Below are 13,024 nucleotides of genomic sequence, written 5' to 3' on the forward strand. Positions count from 1 at the left end.
TGCGCTGCAGCCAAGATATAAACTCTGCACTGTAGATACCATCTGTGTTGATATTAATATTGTATAGTGAGAGCTCACAGATATTGAGGCTGTCGACAGAGGCTGAAACACCAGCAAACCCTACACCATGGATTGCACAGAGTAGACCATTTTAAAGGAAACTTGTCACTGACAGTTGGGATGGGAGATTTCCCTTCGAGCCAAAACTAAAAAGTTAAAGCCAAACTATTTTTCTTTCATTTTGGATGGAGTGGGGAAGGGTTGGAAAATGTGTCGCCTTTATTTGTCTTGGTGACCATTGACAAAGAATGATGGCTAAATCCAAAATGTTGGAGTTTTTCCAGGAAGAGGAGGTTAATGGATACCCTCCAATAAGGACATCAGTTGTCCAAGAGGGTATTTACCCAGGGCTGGCTTAATGAGTGGGCACACCTGGGCATAACCCTGGGGCCCCAGCTGCACTTTCCCCGAAACAGCTGGTCCTTGAGCCCACTCTACATGAAAATTGGGGGCCCCATGATGGAACAGAGTGATGGATACACAGGGGAGGCAGGCTGGCAGCGGTGTGCTGTGCTGTGCAGGACGATACCTATTATTTCACAGCCAGAAGGGAGGGGCAGGGCCAGAGCACCAGTGATGCTCTGACCCCGCCCCATGCAGCTTGAATGATTGGGACTCGGAGGCCACGGTGAAGGAGCTAGAGTGGGAGCTGCTGTGTCGGCAGCACTGAGAGCCCACCTGTGGAAGTAGCATTGTGGATGGTGTCATGGTGAGCCCAGCTGTGCAGCACTGTTTGCACCGAAGGGCTTGGAATGCCCGGAGGGATGCTCCCTCCTCCGTCCCTCCTTCTGCCTGCATGACTTGGTTAGTATAGGTGAGTCCTTGTCACAGTGCTGAAGGTGGGCACATAGCCAAAAGTTCCAATAACATATTGTCTACATGTAGGGATGAGCTTCGTATTCGAGTCGAATTCATGTTCGACTCGAACATCGTATGTTCGATTGTTCGTCGAATTACGAACGTTTTGGGCCGTTCACGCCACATCACAGCTCACAAAAAAACGGAGAGCCAGCACAAGGGACATATCTCACTGAAGGCAATTTGTGTCTCTTGTGCTGATTTTTTTCATTTAATTTTAGCTAAATTTAGGTTTTAACCATTTCCCACATTTTTTTTTTTTTTTTGGGGCTTTGTCTGCTCTTTAAAGCGGGAGTTCACCCAATTCGTTTTTTGTTTTCTCTTTTCCCCTTCATGCTCGTTTTGTCTAGGGGAATCGGCTATTTGTTTTAAAATATGAGCCGTACTTACCGTTTTCGAGATGCATCTTCTCCGTCGGCTTCCGGGTATGGGTCTTCGGGAGCGGGCGTTCCTTCTTGATTGACAGTCTTCCGAGAGGCTTCCGACGGTCGCATCCATCGCGTCACTCGTAGCCGAAAGAAGCCGAACGTCGGTGCGGCTCTATACTGTGCCTGCGCACCGACATTCGGCTTCATTCGGAAAATCGTGACGCGATGGATGCGACCGTCGGAAGCCTGTCGGAAGACTGTCAATCAAGAAGGAACGCCCATTCCTGCAGCCCATACCCGGAAGCGGCGGAGAAGATGCATCTCGTAAAAGGTAAGTACAGGTCATATTTTAAAACAACTAGCTTATTCCCCTAGACAAAACGAGCATGAAGCTACGGGGAAAATGTGTTCTCTATGGGTGAACCTCCGCTTTAAGATGTTTTGGTGTTCATTCATCCACCTTTTTTATTTTGCAGGTGTATGAAAATGCTTTCCACGTTTTGCACAAAGAACTTCCCGAGGTGACAAATGAGGTGCTCCAGGAGATCAAGAGCTGGATCCTTCAAAGGCTAGAGGCGTCCACATCAGCTCCAGCAACAACAGAACAGGAAAAAAGTACTTAGGTGGCACTATCCCCAACAACGCCCTGGCGGACTCTTGTACCCCCCCCCCCCCCCCCCCCCATATAAGCCTACTTCCAACTAAGCCTCCATTCAAGTCACTTCTCAGCTGAGCCTCCACACCATAGTAACTCCCCTTCTGTATGGCCTCCAGCTCCGATTCCAAAGTCACAGGAACCGACGGGGAACTTTGATGGTGTACGACAACACTTACTGGACAAAGCACAAGAAAGCCACTAATGCAGCCCATGGAGCTCAGCTGGGGGTGGATGCGTAGTGAACGGTGGGGGCCGATTTCAGACAAAAGTCTCTCGGAAGGATTTGGGCATTTAAGTTCTCAGCAATAATTTTACAATGTGCATCCACCTTTCTCGGAAGCCGACTTCACAGGAACCGCATTGAGGAAAAGGCTTCCAAAGTCTACAGAAGCGATCTGCCACCGTAAAGCACAAAGCAATATATGATATCGTCCATAGGAAGAAAAACAAGAATGTATATTTTACCATTGCTTGTTTTGCTGGCGGACATCCGGGGGAAAGCGCGGCGACTGTGTTTAAAGATCAGCTATGAAGGAATCCTTTGTACATATCCCCTTTTTCCCCTTTTTAATAGATTTTATTACACATTATATAAAAATAATAATAATTTAATATGTTAATATATTTTCTGCCTGCATAGGACACGGCGGAGAAAAATGTAGTTTTTTTAGATTATTTTTTACATTCTAGAAAAAGTGAATTTGTGGCCTTTTTGCCTGCTAACCGCTAATGTATGTAAATTTTTTATCCGACCAAGACAACACAGTGATTTTTTTTTGTTGGGTAATGTGCTTTAGGTTATCTTTGGCAGTAACAAAAAAAAAAAAACCTAAAGATACACTCCAGATGAACACAAAAGGATGTCATTTAAAGTGAACCTGTCATCTTTAGATGTTACTAGCTCCCTAGTAAGGTTCATTTTTTTGCATTCCCTACTATGGAAAATTAAGGGTAAAGCCGCGTACACGCGATCAGTCCATCCGATGAGAACGGTCTGAAGGAATCCTTTGGTGCATAGAAGGCGCCATCCCAAAATCTAGATACTTTTGTTTAAACACCACTGCAATACCAATGGATAGCAATACAAGCAGGATAATCCCAGGGTTCCAGCTCTAGATTTCCATTCTCCCCCAAAAAAATCATCCATGTGTCTGAGGCTTGGTTCACACCTATGGCATTTTTAGTGCTTTTTGCAGATTTGCTCTACAGGACGTGATCCATAGGAAACCGTGTTAAATGGCATGTAGTGCAAATCTGCAAAATGCAAAAAGCACTAAAAATGCAGCGGTGTGAATTAAGCCTAATGCCGCATACACACGATCGGATTTTCCTGTCGGAAAAAAGTTCGATGGTTTTTCCAACGGAATTCCTCTTAAGCTTGGCTTGCATACACGGTCACACAAAAGTTCTCGGAACTTTCGACCGCCAAGAACCCGGTGACGTACAACACTACGACGAGCCGAGAAAATTAAGTTCAATTAGGTAGATTCAGGTAGATTGGATTCAATTTAGGGCGGCGTAGCTTAGTGTTTTTAGGCTACGCCGCCGTAAATTACCTAGGCTAGTAGTGATTTTCAATCAATTTACCTGCTAATCTACGGCGACGTAGCCGAAAACAAGCGGGCGTAAGGGCGCCTAATTCAAATGACTTGGAGGGGGGCGTGTTGTATGGAAATGAGGCTTGACCTCACGTTTTTCGCCGTTTTTTGCTACTGCGCATGTGCCGGGCGACTACATTTCCCAGTGCGCATTGCGGCTAAGTACGCCGTACGGGCCTATTGATTTTGACGTGGACGTAAACGACGTAACTCCCGATTCGCGGACGACTTACGCAAATGACGTAAAAAATTCGAACCTCGCGGCAGGAACGGCGGCCATACTTTAACATTGTTATTCCACCTCATAGGTGGAATAACTTTAGGCCGCCTAAGGCCTTACGGAAACGACGTTAATCGACTGCGGCAGGCTCGCGTACGTTCGGGAATCGGCGTAAAAGCTAATTTACATAATCTACGCCGGCCGCAATGGAAGCGCCACCTAGCAGCCATCCAAAAAATTGCAAGCTAAGATAGAACGGCTTAAACATACGGCGGCGTAGATTCAGAGTTAGGCCGGCTTATCTACCGATAAGCCGGCCTAACTCTTTGTGAATCTACCTAAATGATTCCGAGCATGCGTCGGAATTGCTACAGACGATCGGATTTTCCGATAGGAGTTTTTTAATTGGATCACATGGAGTGGCGTTTATTGTGTAAATGCATTTTACTACTTTTTACCTCTGTTCCTTTTTGGTGGGAAAACAGTGCGTCTCAAAAGCAAGCCACTTACCTTAAACGCATGCTTTCGTATGGCTGCATCTGGCTTGTTTCTTAATCTGATGCCCATTGGCACTTACCATAGAAATACAGATCAAACAGGTAGTATAAGCCACACTGTTTTGATATGTACATATCAGATCAATGCCATGTATACAGATAATATGTTTTTTTTTAATATATATATATATATATATATATACATTGGAACCTTGGATTACGAGCATAATCCGTTCCAGGAGAATGCTTGTAATCCAAAGCACTCGCATATCAAATCGAGTTTCCCCATAGAAGTAAATGGAAAGGAAGATAATAGCCCAGATTCACAGAGAGCAAGGCGCACATTACGCCGCCGTAGAGCGAGCACTGTACGCTACTCCAACGCAGCGCAGAGAGGCAAGCATTGCATTCAGTAAGCCAGTGCTCCCAACGCTGCGCCAGCATGGCGTGGGTTTCAAAGTCGCATGCCGGCGTAGGTTGAAGTGGGCGTGAACCCATGCAAATGTGGCGTTACCCCATGCAAATTATGGGACAAGCGCCAGACAGGTACGTATCACGAACTGCGCATGCGCCGCGCCTGCTCACAACTGCCTAAGCTACGCCGGATCACTGCGTACGCCGTGAACATAACGTACGCCCAGCCAGACACACGTCCAACGCACAATACGCTGGCTTGGGTTCCCTGGTGCAGACCTGTGCATGTCTGTTGCCGGGTTGCACCTCCTTTATGGGGAATAACTTTACGCCGGACGTATAACTTACGCGCATCCTGCGTAGCATGCGCCGGGCACACGCACGTTCGTGAATCGGCATATTTCACTCATTTGCATGTTTGAATGGCTAATCAATGGGAGCAGCCCCATGCGTCCAGCCTAAATCTGCATCCACCCTACGCCGGCGTGTGCAAGCTACGTCGGCGGGGTGTAGCCTGTTTTTAGGCCTATATTAGTTTGTGGGTCTGGCGCACACATACGCCGGCGCACATTTGCACTTACGTCAGCGTAACGTCTTATACGTCGGCGTAAGTGCTTTGTGAATCTGGGCCAATTTGTTCTGCATTGACTTCTATGGCATGCAATACCGCATGTGGCCAGAGGTGGGGGGGGGCCTCGGAAATACTTGGGGACAGCTCGGCTGATCTTGGAAAGCCTCGGAAAAACTAGGGAATGGAGTATTTAGAGTATTTAAAAATGGTTTGAACCGGTGCTCCCGCACCTCTGGCCAAATACGGTACTGCACACCCCATTGAATTCTGCTCCTTTGGCGAGACAACACTTGCAAACCAAATCAGAATTTTAAAGTTGCTCGTTAATCAAAATAATCGTTAGCCGCGTTACTCGTAAACCAAGGTTCCACCGTATATATAAACTGATCATATTTTTAAGGACCCCTGGCAGTGAAAAATCTCCACCACGGTGTTCCCAGCTCCGCCCACCTGACAGCTTCTATGGGGGGGTCCTGCTCTTCCTGTTGGGTTATTTTTTATCACGTTACTGAGAAAGCAGCAGGAGAAGCGAGACCCCCTCCTCTACACCTGTAGTGAAATGAGCAAGAGCCTATAGCTGTATAGAGGGGATTTCATCACTGGTATCCCTAGAAGAAATAAAAAAGATTTGGCCTGTTCTTTCTGGTGTGCATCGTATAATGCCCTGCCAGGTTACGGAGATTTCTGCAACTGTATCCAACTTGTTAACAAAGCAAAAAAAAAAAAAAGTGCAGTGTAAATCATTTTTATACATGTAACACTGAAGCGACACTGAAATTTTGTCTCTTTAATGAATAAAATTTGACTGTTATGAACTATGGCTTTGTAAAGCTTTGGGGCCAGATTCTGGTACATCGTGCGTATCACTGCGGCGGCGTAACGTATGTCATTTACGTTACGCCGCCGCAAGTTTTTCAGGCAAGTGCTTTATTCACAAAGCACTTGCCTGTAAAGTTGCGGCGGCGTAGCGTAAAACACACCCGGCGGAATTCAAATTCGGCGGGTAGGGGGCGTGTTTCATTTAAATGAAGAGCGTCCCCGCGCCGAACGAACTGCGCATGCGCCGTCCCTAAAATATCCCAGTGTGCATTGCTCCAAATGACGTCGCAAGGACGTCATTGGTTTAGACCTGAACGTATATGACGTCCAGCCCCATTCACGGACGACTTACGCAAACGACGTAACTTTTTACATTTTCGACGCGGGAACGACATCCATACTAAAAGGGGAGGTTCACCCTATAAAAAACTTCTAACACTGCATCCAGCCCAGTCCTGCCTATAAAATAACACTGACCTTTTTTTTTTTCCCCCGTAGATAGTGTGTAGCCGTGGACTTCACCGCGGCTTCCGGGTAGGTTATCCCGCGGGAGTGGGCGTTCCTAAAGACATGCCAATTGATTGACATGCTAGACGACGGCGCACACAGAGCGTCACGACTTCCCGAAGGAAGCTCGGGTCGGCTCGGCTCTATTCGGCGCCTGCACGAATAGAGCCGAGCCGACCCGAGCTTCCTTCGGGAAGTCGTGACGCACTGTGTGCGCCGTCGTCTAGCATGTCAATCAATTGGCATGTCTTTAGGAATGCCCACTCCCGCGGGATAACCTACCCGGAAGCCGCGGTGAAGTCCACGGCTACACACTATCTACGGGGGAAAAAAAAAAAGGTCAGTGTTATTTTATAGGCAGGACTGGGCTGGATGCAGTGTTAGAAGTTTTTTATAGGGTGAACCTCCACTTTAACATTGGCTGCGCCTCATATAGCAGGGGCAACTTTACGCCGGGAAAAGCCTAACGTAAACGTCGTAACTTTACTGCGTCGGCCGCGCGTACGTTCGGGAATTTGCGTATCTAGCTAATTTGCATACTCAACGTGGAAATCTACGGAAGCGCCACCTAGCGGGGAAAACAAAAATTGCAGTTACGATCCGACGGTGTAAGAGACTTAAGCCTGTCGGATCTAATGGATATCTATGCGGAACTGATTCTAAGAATCAGTCGCATAGATACGACGGCCCAGATTAGGACTTACGACGGCGTACATGGCGCTGCGCCGTCGTAAGTCCTTTGAGAATCTGGGCCTTAGTATGTAACGTAACCACAACCTCTAAGTGTCCAGACTGTGAGCACATCAAAGTTTCTACATTTTCTTTTAAGAGAAGTTAGGCCAAACCGGCAATATTGTCGGAATCCACCAGCCTGCTTGATTGACAGCCTGCCGTCAAATAATAATGATGTTGCTGTTTTCGTTTTTTTTTTTTTGCTATGTGCTGTAGCAAAAGTTAAAACACTTTGGGCTGGAAGCACGATGAACTGCTGATAAAATGTGAGTTGAGGTTTGGCTTCAATTTGTTAGCGTATCTAAATCTGCTAGTACACTCGCCTCCTCCCAGACTTACAATACTTACAAGACCCCTGACATCTCACCAAAGCCCCCCATAAAATAAAAATAAAAAATTGTAAAAAAATGTAAAAGTGTAAAAAAATTTAAAAACTGACACCACTCTCCCCTGCCCTACCAACACTGTCCACTGTCCCAACCCCCTCCCCCCAAAAAGCATTGTGAACAAAAAAAAAAAATTGTAAAAAAATCTATTATTAAAAAAAAAAAAAAAAAAAGACCTGACACTGTCCACTGCCACATACCACCCACCCCTTCCCCAGAAGCACTGTGAAAAAAATATTGAAAAGGTGATTTAAAAGATATGTTGCCGGGGGGGGGGGGGGGGGCTGGTCAGCCGCGCGGAGTGCCACCTCCCTGAAATTAGTTTTTGCAGGTTGGGATGTCTGAAGACACATGATACTATAAATTGCAACAGTGAGAACCAGGGATGAGCTCCGACGTGTTCACACAGCCCATGTGCAGAGCCCGCCAGGAAGTCTGCACTGCGCTGCGCTAATCACAGACAGTGAGACATTCCCCGATGCTCTGCAGCCGCGCATCGGGACAATTTCTCACTGCCTGTGATTAGCGCAGTACCGACTTCCTGGTAGGCTCTGCACGCGGGCTGTGCGAACACACCAGAGCTCATCCTTAGTGAGAACCAGGGCTTATAAAGGGCCCCAGGCTCGGAGGGAAGGGCCCCAGGCTCGGAGGGAAGGGCCACAGGACCAGAGAAAGGGGCTCCAGCGGTCAGGGGGCCCTTTTTCATGGTTTCTTGCACTGGGGCCCTGAAGGTACTAGTTATGCCTCTGACTCATAGAAAGTAATATACCGTATTTGCCGGCGTATAAGACGACCCCCTATTTTTCCAGAAAAAATGTTGGTTTTGGGATATACTCGCCGTATAAGACTACCCCCTTCCTACTAGTCTGTCTGGAAGCTGAGGGGTAGCCAGAACAACCGCTGACAGGAACAGGCATTTTTCAAATCTCACTGTGCCATTACATTCCATTACATGCCTCACTGTGCCATTCTATTCCATGCCCCCACTGTGCCATTCCATGCCTCCACTGTGCCATTCCATGCCTCCATTGTGCCATTCCATGCCTCCACTGTGCCATTCCATGCCTCCACTGTGCCATTCCATGCCTCCATTGTGCCATTCCATGCCTCCATTGTGCCATTCCATGCCTCCACTGTGCCATTCCATGCCCCCACTGTGCCATTCCATGCCTCCACTGTCCATCACATGCCTCTACTGTGCCGGCCAAGACGATCTCCCTACCTTATTGTTTTGCTGCGGACATCCATGTTTCAGGCTGCGGGCATCCATGATTCAAAAGCCGCGCCTCCTCCTCAAACTGTTCCGTGATAGGCGGAACACTAAATTTCCCAGCGGGGCCTCTGTTCAGTGTTCCGCCTATCACAGACGTCCTCTCGTCCGAGGATGAGAAGGCATCCGTGATAGGCGGAACACTGAACAGAGGCCCTGCTGGGAAAATGAGTGTTCCGCCTATCACGGAACAGTCTGAGGAGGAGGTGCGGCTTTTAAATCATGGATGCCCGCAGCCTGAAACAATGGATGTCCGCAGCCTGACGGAGACAGATCAGGCGTATAAGACGACCCCCGACTTTGGATGCATTTTTTTGCATCCAAAAGGTCGGCTTATACGCCGGAAAATACGGTAGTAACTTCAGGCATTCCGTCCCTTTATAGTTACCAACCTACAAGGAGAATTGAGTGCTCAGGTCCAAATAGCTTCATATATACAACACATGAGAAACCAAAGAGGTGTCGCCACTTTTTAACCCTTTCCTATAGCAAACTCTTGCTTATAAAGAGGGGATTCTTAGTTGGCATATATTGCAATATGTGTTCAAGCTGGCCAACTGCGCCAAAGGGATGCCTCTCTGGTCTGGTTCTTCTCATTTACATTAATTGGCGTTTTTAAATATATATATAAAGCATAGTATAAAGTTGCATTTCCAATCATTACGGCCAAAACTAGTCTCTGGCCCACCCCCGGTGTCATCGCATCTCACCCGCGTGGCACAGAAAGCTAGCCTGTACTGCCTTCCATCAGAGCATGCCTTTGTCGCCACTCTCCCGATACAAACCCATTTCAAGCTGTGAAATGTATTCATCGCAGTGGTTAAAATGTAAATTTCCTTCATTAACATGGATCGGCGTTCTCCTGCTCCACAAAACAACAACACAGCTGCACTGGCATCCAGAACCAGGCGCTGTGAAATGAGTCAACCTTTATGTTAAACGCCATGATGAGAGCCTGCCAATGGAGGAGATAAAACATTTGGCCTCACTGTGATCTCCAGCTAAGTCAATAGATGGTGATGTCATCCTGGCAGCCATTTTACTATCGCTCTTCTACTTCTATTTGAATTATTGACAGCACTGATCTGCAACAGTAGATGAAAAGATAAAAGATTTGTACTTAAAATTGTTAATTGTTTATGATACACAGTTCTTTAGCAAATTTAATGTAATTTAGGTTTTACATATTTAAAGGATAGCTGTACATGTAATACAGTAGATTGTAGATGGACAGAAGATTGTAGTAGATGTAGAGGTACATTCCCAAATAGCGATGGCCTTGGAGGAGTGGGGACAGTTTCATCCCCAAATAGCGATGGCCTTGGAGGAGTGGGGACAGGTACATCCCCAAATAGCGATGGCCTTGGAGGAGTGGGGACAGGTACATCCCCAAATAGCGATGGCCTTGGAGGAGTGGGGACAGTTTCATCCCCAAATAGCGATGGCCTTGGAGGAGCGGGGACAGGTACATCCCCAAATAGCGATGGCCTTGGAGGGACAGGTACATTCCCAAATATCGATGGCCTTGGAGGAGTGGGGACAGGTACATCCCCAAATAGCGATGGCCTTGGAGGGACAGGTACATCCACAAATAGCGATGGCCTTGGAGGAGCGGGGACAGGTACATCCACAAATAACGATGGCCTTGGAGGGACAGGTACATCCACAAATAGCGATGGCCTTGGAGGAGCGGGGACAGTTACATCCCCAAATAGCGATGGCCTTGAGGGAGTGGGGACAGGTACATCCCCAAATAGCGATGGCCTTGGAGGGACAGGTACATCCCCAAATAGCGATGGCCTTGGAGGGACAGGTACATCCACAAATAGCGATGGCCTTGGAGGGATGGGTACATCCACAAATAGCGATGGCCTTGGAGGAGTGGGGACAGTTACATCCCCAAATAGCGATGGCCTTGAGGGAGTGGGGACAGGTACATCCCCAAATAGCGATGGCCTTGGAGGGACAGGTACATCCACAAATAGCGATGGCCTTGGAGGGACAGGTACATCCACAAATAGCGATGGCCTTGGAGGGACAGGTACATCCACAAATAGCGATGGCCTTGGAGGGACAGGTACATTCACAAATAGCGATGGCCTTGGAGGAGTGGGGACAGGTACATCCCCAAATAGCGATGGCCTTGGAGGAGTGGGGACAGTTACATCCCCAAATAGCGATGGCCATAGAGGAGTGGGGACAGGTACATCCCCAAATAGCGATGGCCTTGGAGGAGTGGGGACAGTTACATCCCCAAATAGCGATGGCCTTGGAGGAGCTGGCACAGGTACATCCCCAAAAAGCGATGACCTTGGAGGAGCGGGGACAGGTACATCCCCAAATAGCGATGGCCTTGGAGGAGCGGGGACAGGTACATCCCCAAATAGTGATGGCCTTGGAGGAGCAGGGACAGGTACATCCCCAAATAGCAAAAGCCTTGGATGAGCGGGGACAGGTACATCCACAAATAGCGATGGCCTTGGAGGATTGGGGACAGGTACATCCCCAAATAGCGATGGCCTTGGAGGGACAGGTACATCCCCAAATAGCGATGGCCTTTGAGGAGTGGGGACAGTTACATCCCCAAATAGCGATGGCCTTGGAGGAGCGGGGACAGTTACATCCCCAAAAAGCGATGGCCTTGAGGGAGTGGGGACAGGTACATCCCCAAATAGCGATGGCCTTGGAGGAGCGGGGACAGGTACATCCCCAAATAGCGATGGTCTTGGAGGAGTGGGGACAGGTACATCCCCAAATAGCGATGGCCTTGAGGGAGTGGGGACAGGTACATCCCCAAATAGCGATGGCCTTGGAGGTACAGGTACATTCACAAATAGCGATGGCCTTGGAGGAGTGGGGACAGGTACATCCCCAAAAAGCGATGGCCTTGAGGGAGTGGGGACAGGTACATCCCCAAATAGCGATGGCCTTGGAGGTACAGGTACATTCACAAATAGCGATGGCCTTGGAGGAGTGGGGACAGGTACATCCCCAAATAGCGATGACCTTGGAGGAGCGGGGACAGTTACATCCCCAAATAGCGATGGCCTTGAGGGAGTGGGGACAGGTACATCCCCAAATAGCGATGGCCTTGGAGGGACAGGTACATTCACAAATAGCGATGGCCTTGGAGGAGTGGGGACAGGTACATCCCCAAATAGCGATGGCCTTGGAGGAGTGGGAACAGGTACATTCACAAATTGCAATGGCCTTGGAGGAGTGGGGACAGGTACATTCCCAAAAATCGATGGCCTTGGAGGAGCGGGGACAGGTACATCCCCAAATAGGGGTGGCCTTGAAGGAGCGGGGACAGGTACATCCCCAAATAGCGATGGCCTTGGAGGAGCGGGGACAGGTACATCCCCAAATAGCGATGGCCTTGGAGGAGCGGGAACAGGTACATCCCCAAATAGGGGTGGCCATGAAGGAGCGGGGACAGGTACATCCCCAAATAGCGATGGCCTTGGAGGAGCGGGGACAGGTACATCCCCAAATAGCGATGGCCTTGAAGGAGCGGGGACAGGTACATCCCCAAATAGCGATGGCCTTGGAGGAGCGGGGACAGATATATTACTTACCCAGCCATCATCATCACATGTCAGTGCAGGCCGACATGTGATGTGATTTACACTAGTAAATGGCAGGACCAGAAAATATGGAGAAGAGAACCTGTCTCCTCTCCACACCTCCAGCAAAGGTTCAGACATTGTGGGAACATCTTATGAATCTTTACAGGTGTGTGATCTAGTCGACTATTTTCAATGCCCGTGTAAATGAGGCTCAAGGCTTTCACTGACTCTTGGCTATGGCGTAGCTGGAAAGCTGTCGCGAGTTAAACGGCAAATATATTTATAGCCATGGTGTATCAGGAAAACAGCTGAGCGGGAGATGAGGCCATCGGGAGCTATAAAATGGCAATATAAAATCATCAGACGGAGAGAGGAAACCCCGGAACAGTCTTCATCTTTTGTATTTATAACCATCATAACAGAAGTCACACACAATCTCCCAATTTTACGAGTAGTCTAGCATAATGCCAACACCCTTGTACTGACCACACTGGGCC

General features: G+C 48.3%; 2 protein-coding genes across 5 annotated transcripts in view; both read left to right on the forward strand.

Moving 5' to 3' along the window:
• Positions 1–2,772, forward strand: part of MGLL (monoglyceride lipase) — a 79,319-nt gene extending 76,547 nt beyond the window's left edge. For all 4 annotated transcript variants that reach the window (XM_040358976.1, XM_040358973.1, XM_040358974.1 and 1 more), the window contains exon 8: positions 1,763–2,772. In XM_040358976.1, the coding sequence (XP_040214910.1) occupies positions 1,763–1,909 (147 nt within the window). In that variant the 3' untranslated portion in view covers positions 1,910–2,772. The remainder of the gene's footprint in view (positions 1–1,762) is intronic.
• Positions 2,773–4,291: 1,519 nt separating this feature from the next.
• On the forward strand, positions 4,292–12,111 carry LOC120946176 (uncharacterized PE-PGRS family protein PE_PGRS46-like). Its single transcript, XM_040360997.1, has 3 exons — positions 4,292–4,361; positions 10,136–10,771; positions 11,036–12,111. Exons 1-3 carry the CDS (start codon positions 4,292–4,294, stop codon positions 11,401–11,403), a joined length of 1,074 nt encoding a protein of 357 aa, XP_040216931.1. The 3' UTR covers positions 11,404–12,111.
• The last annotated feature ends 913 nt before the right edge of the window (positions 12,112–13,024 follow it).

This window comes from Rana temporaria, chromosome 7, assembly GCF_905171775.1.
Source record: "Rana temporaria chromosome 7, aRanTem1.1, whole genome shotgun sequence".
Taxonomy (NCBI): Eukaryota; Metazoa; Chordata; class Amphibia; order Anura; family Ranidae; genus Rana; species Rana temporaria.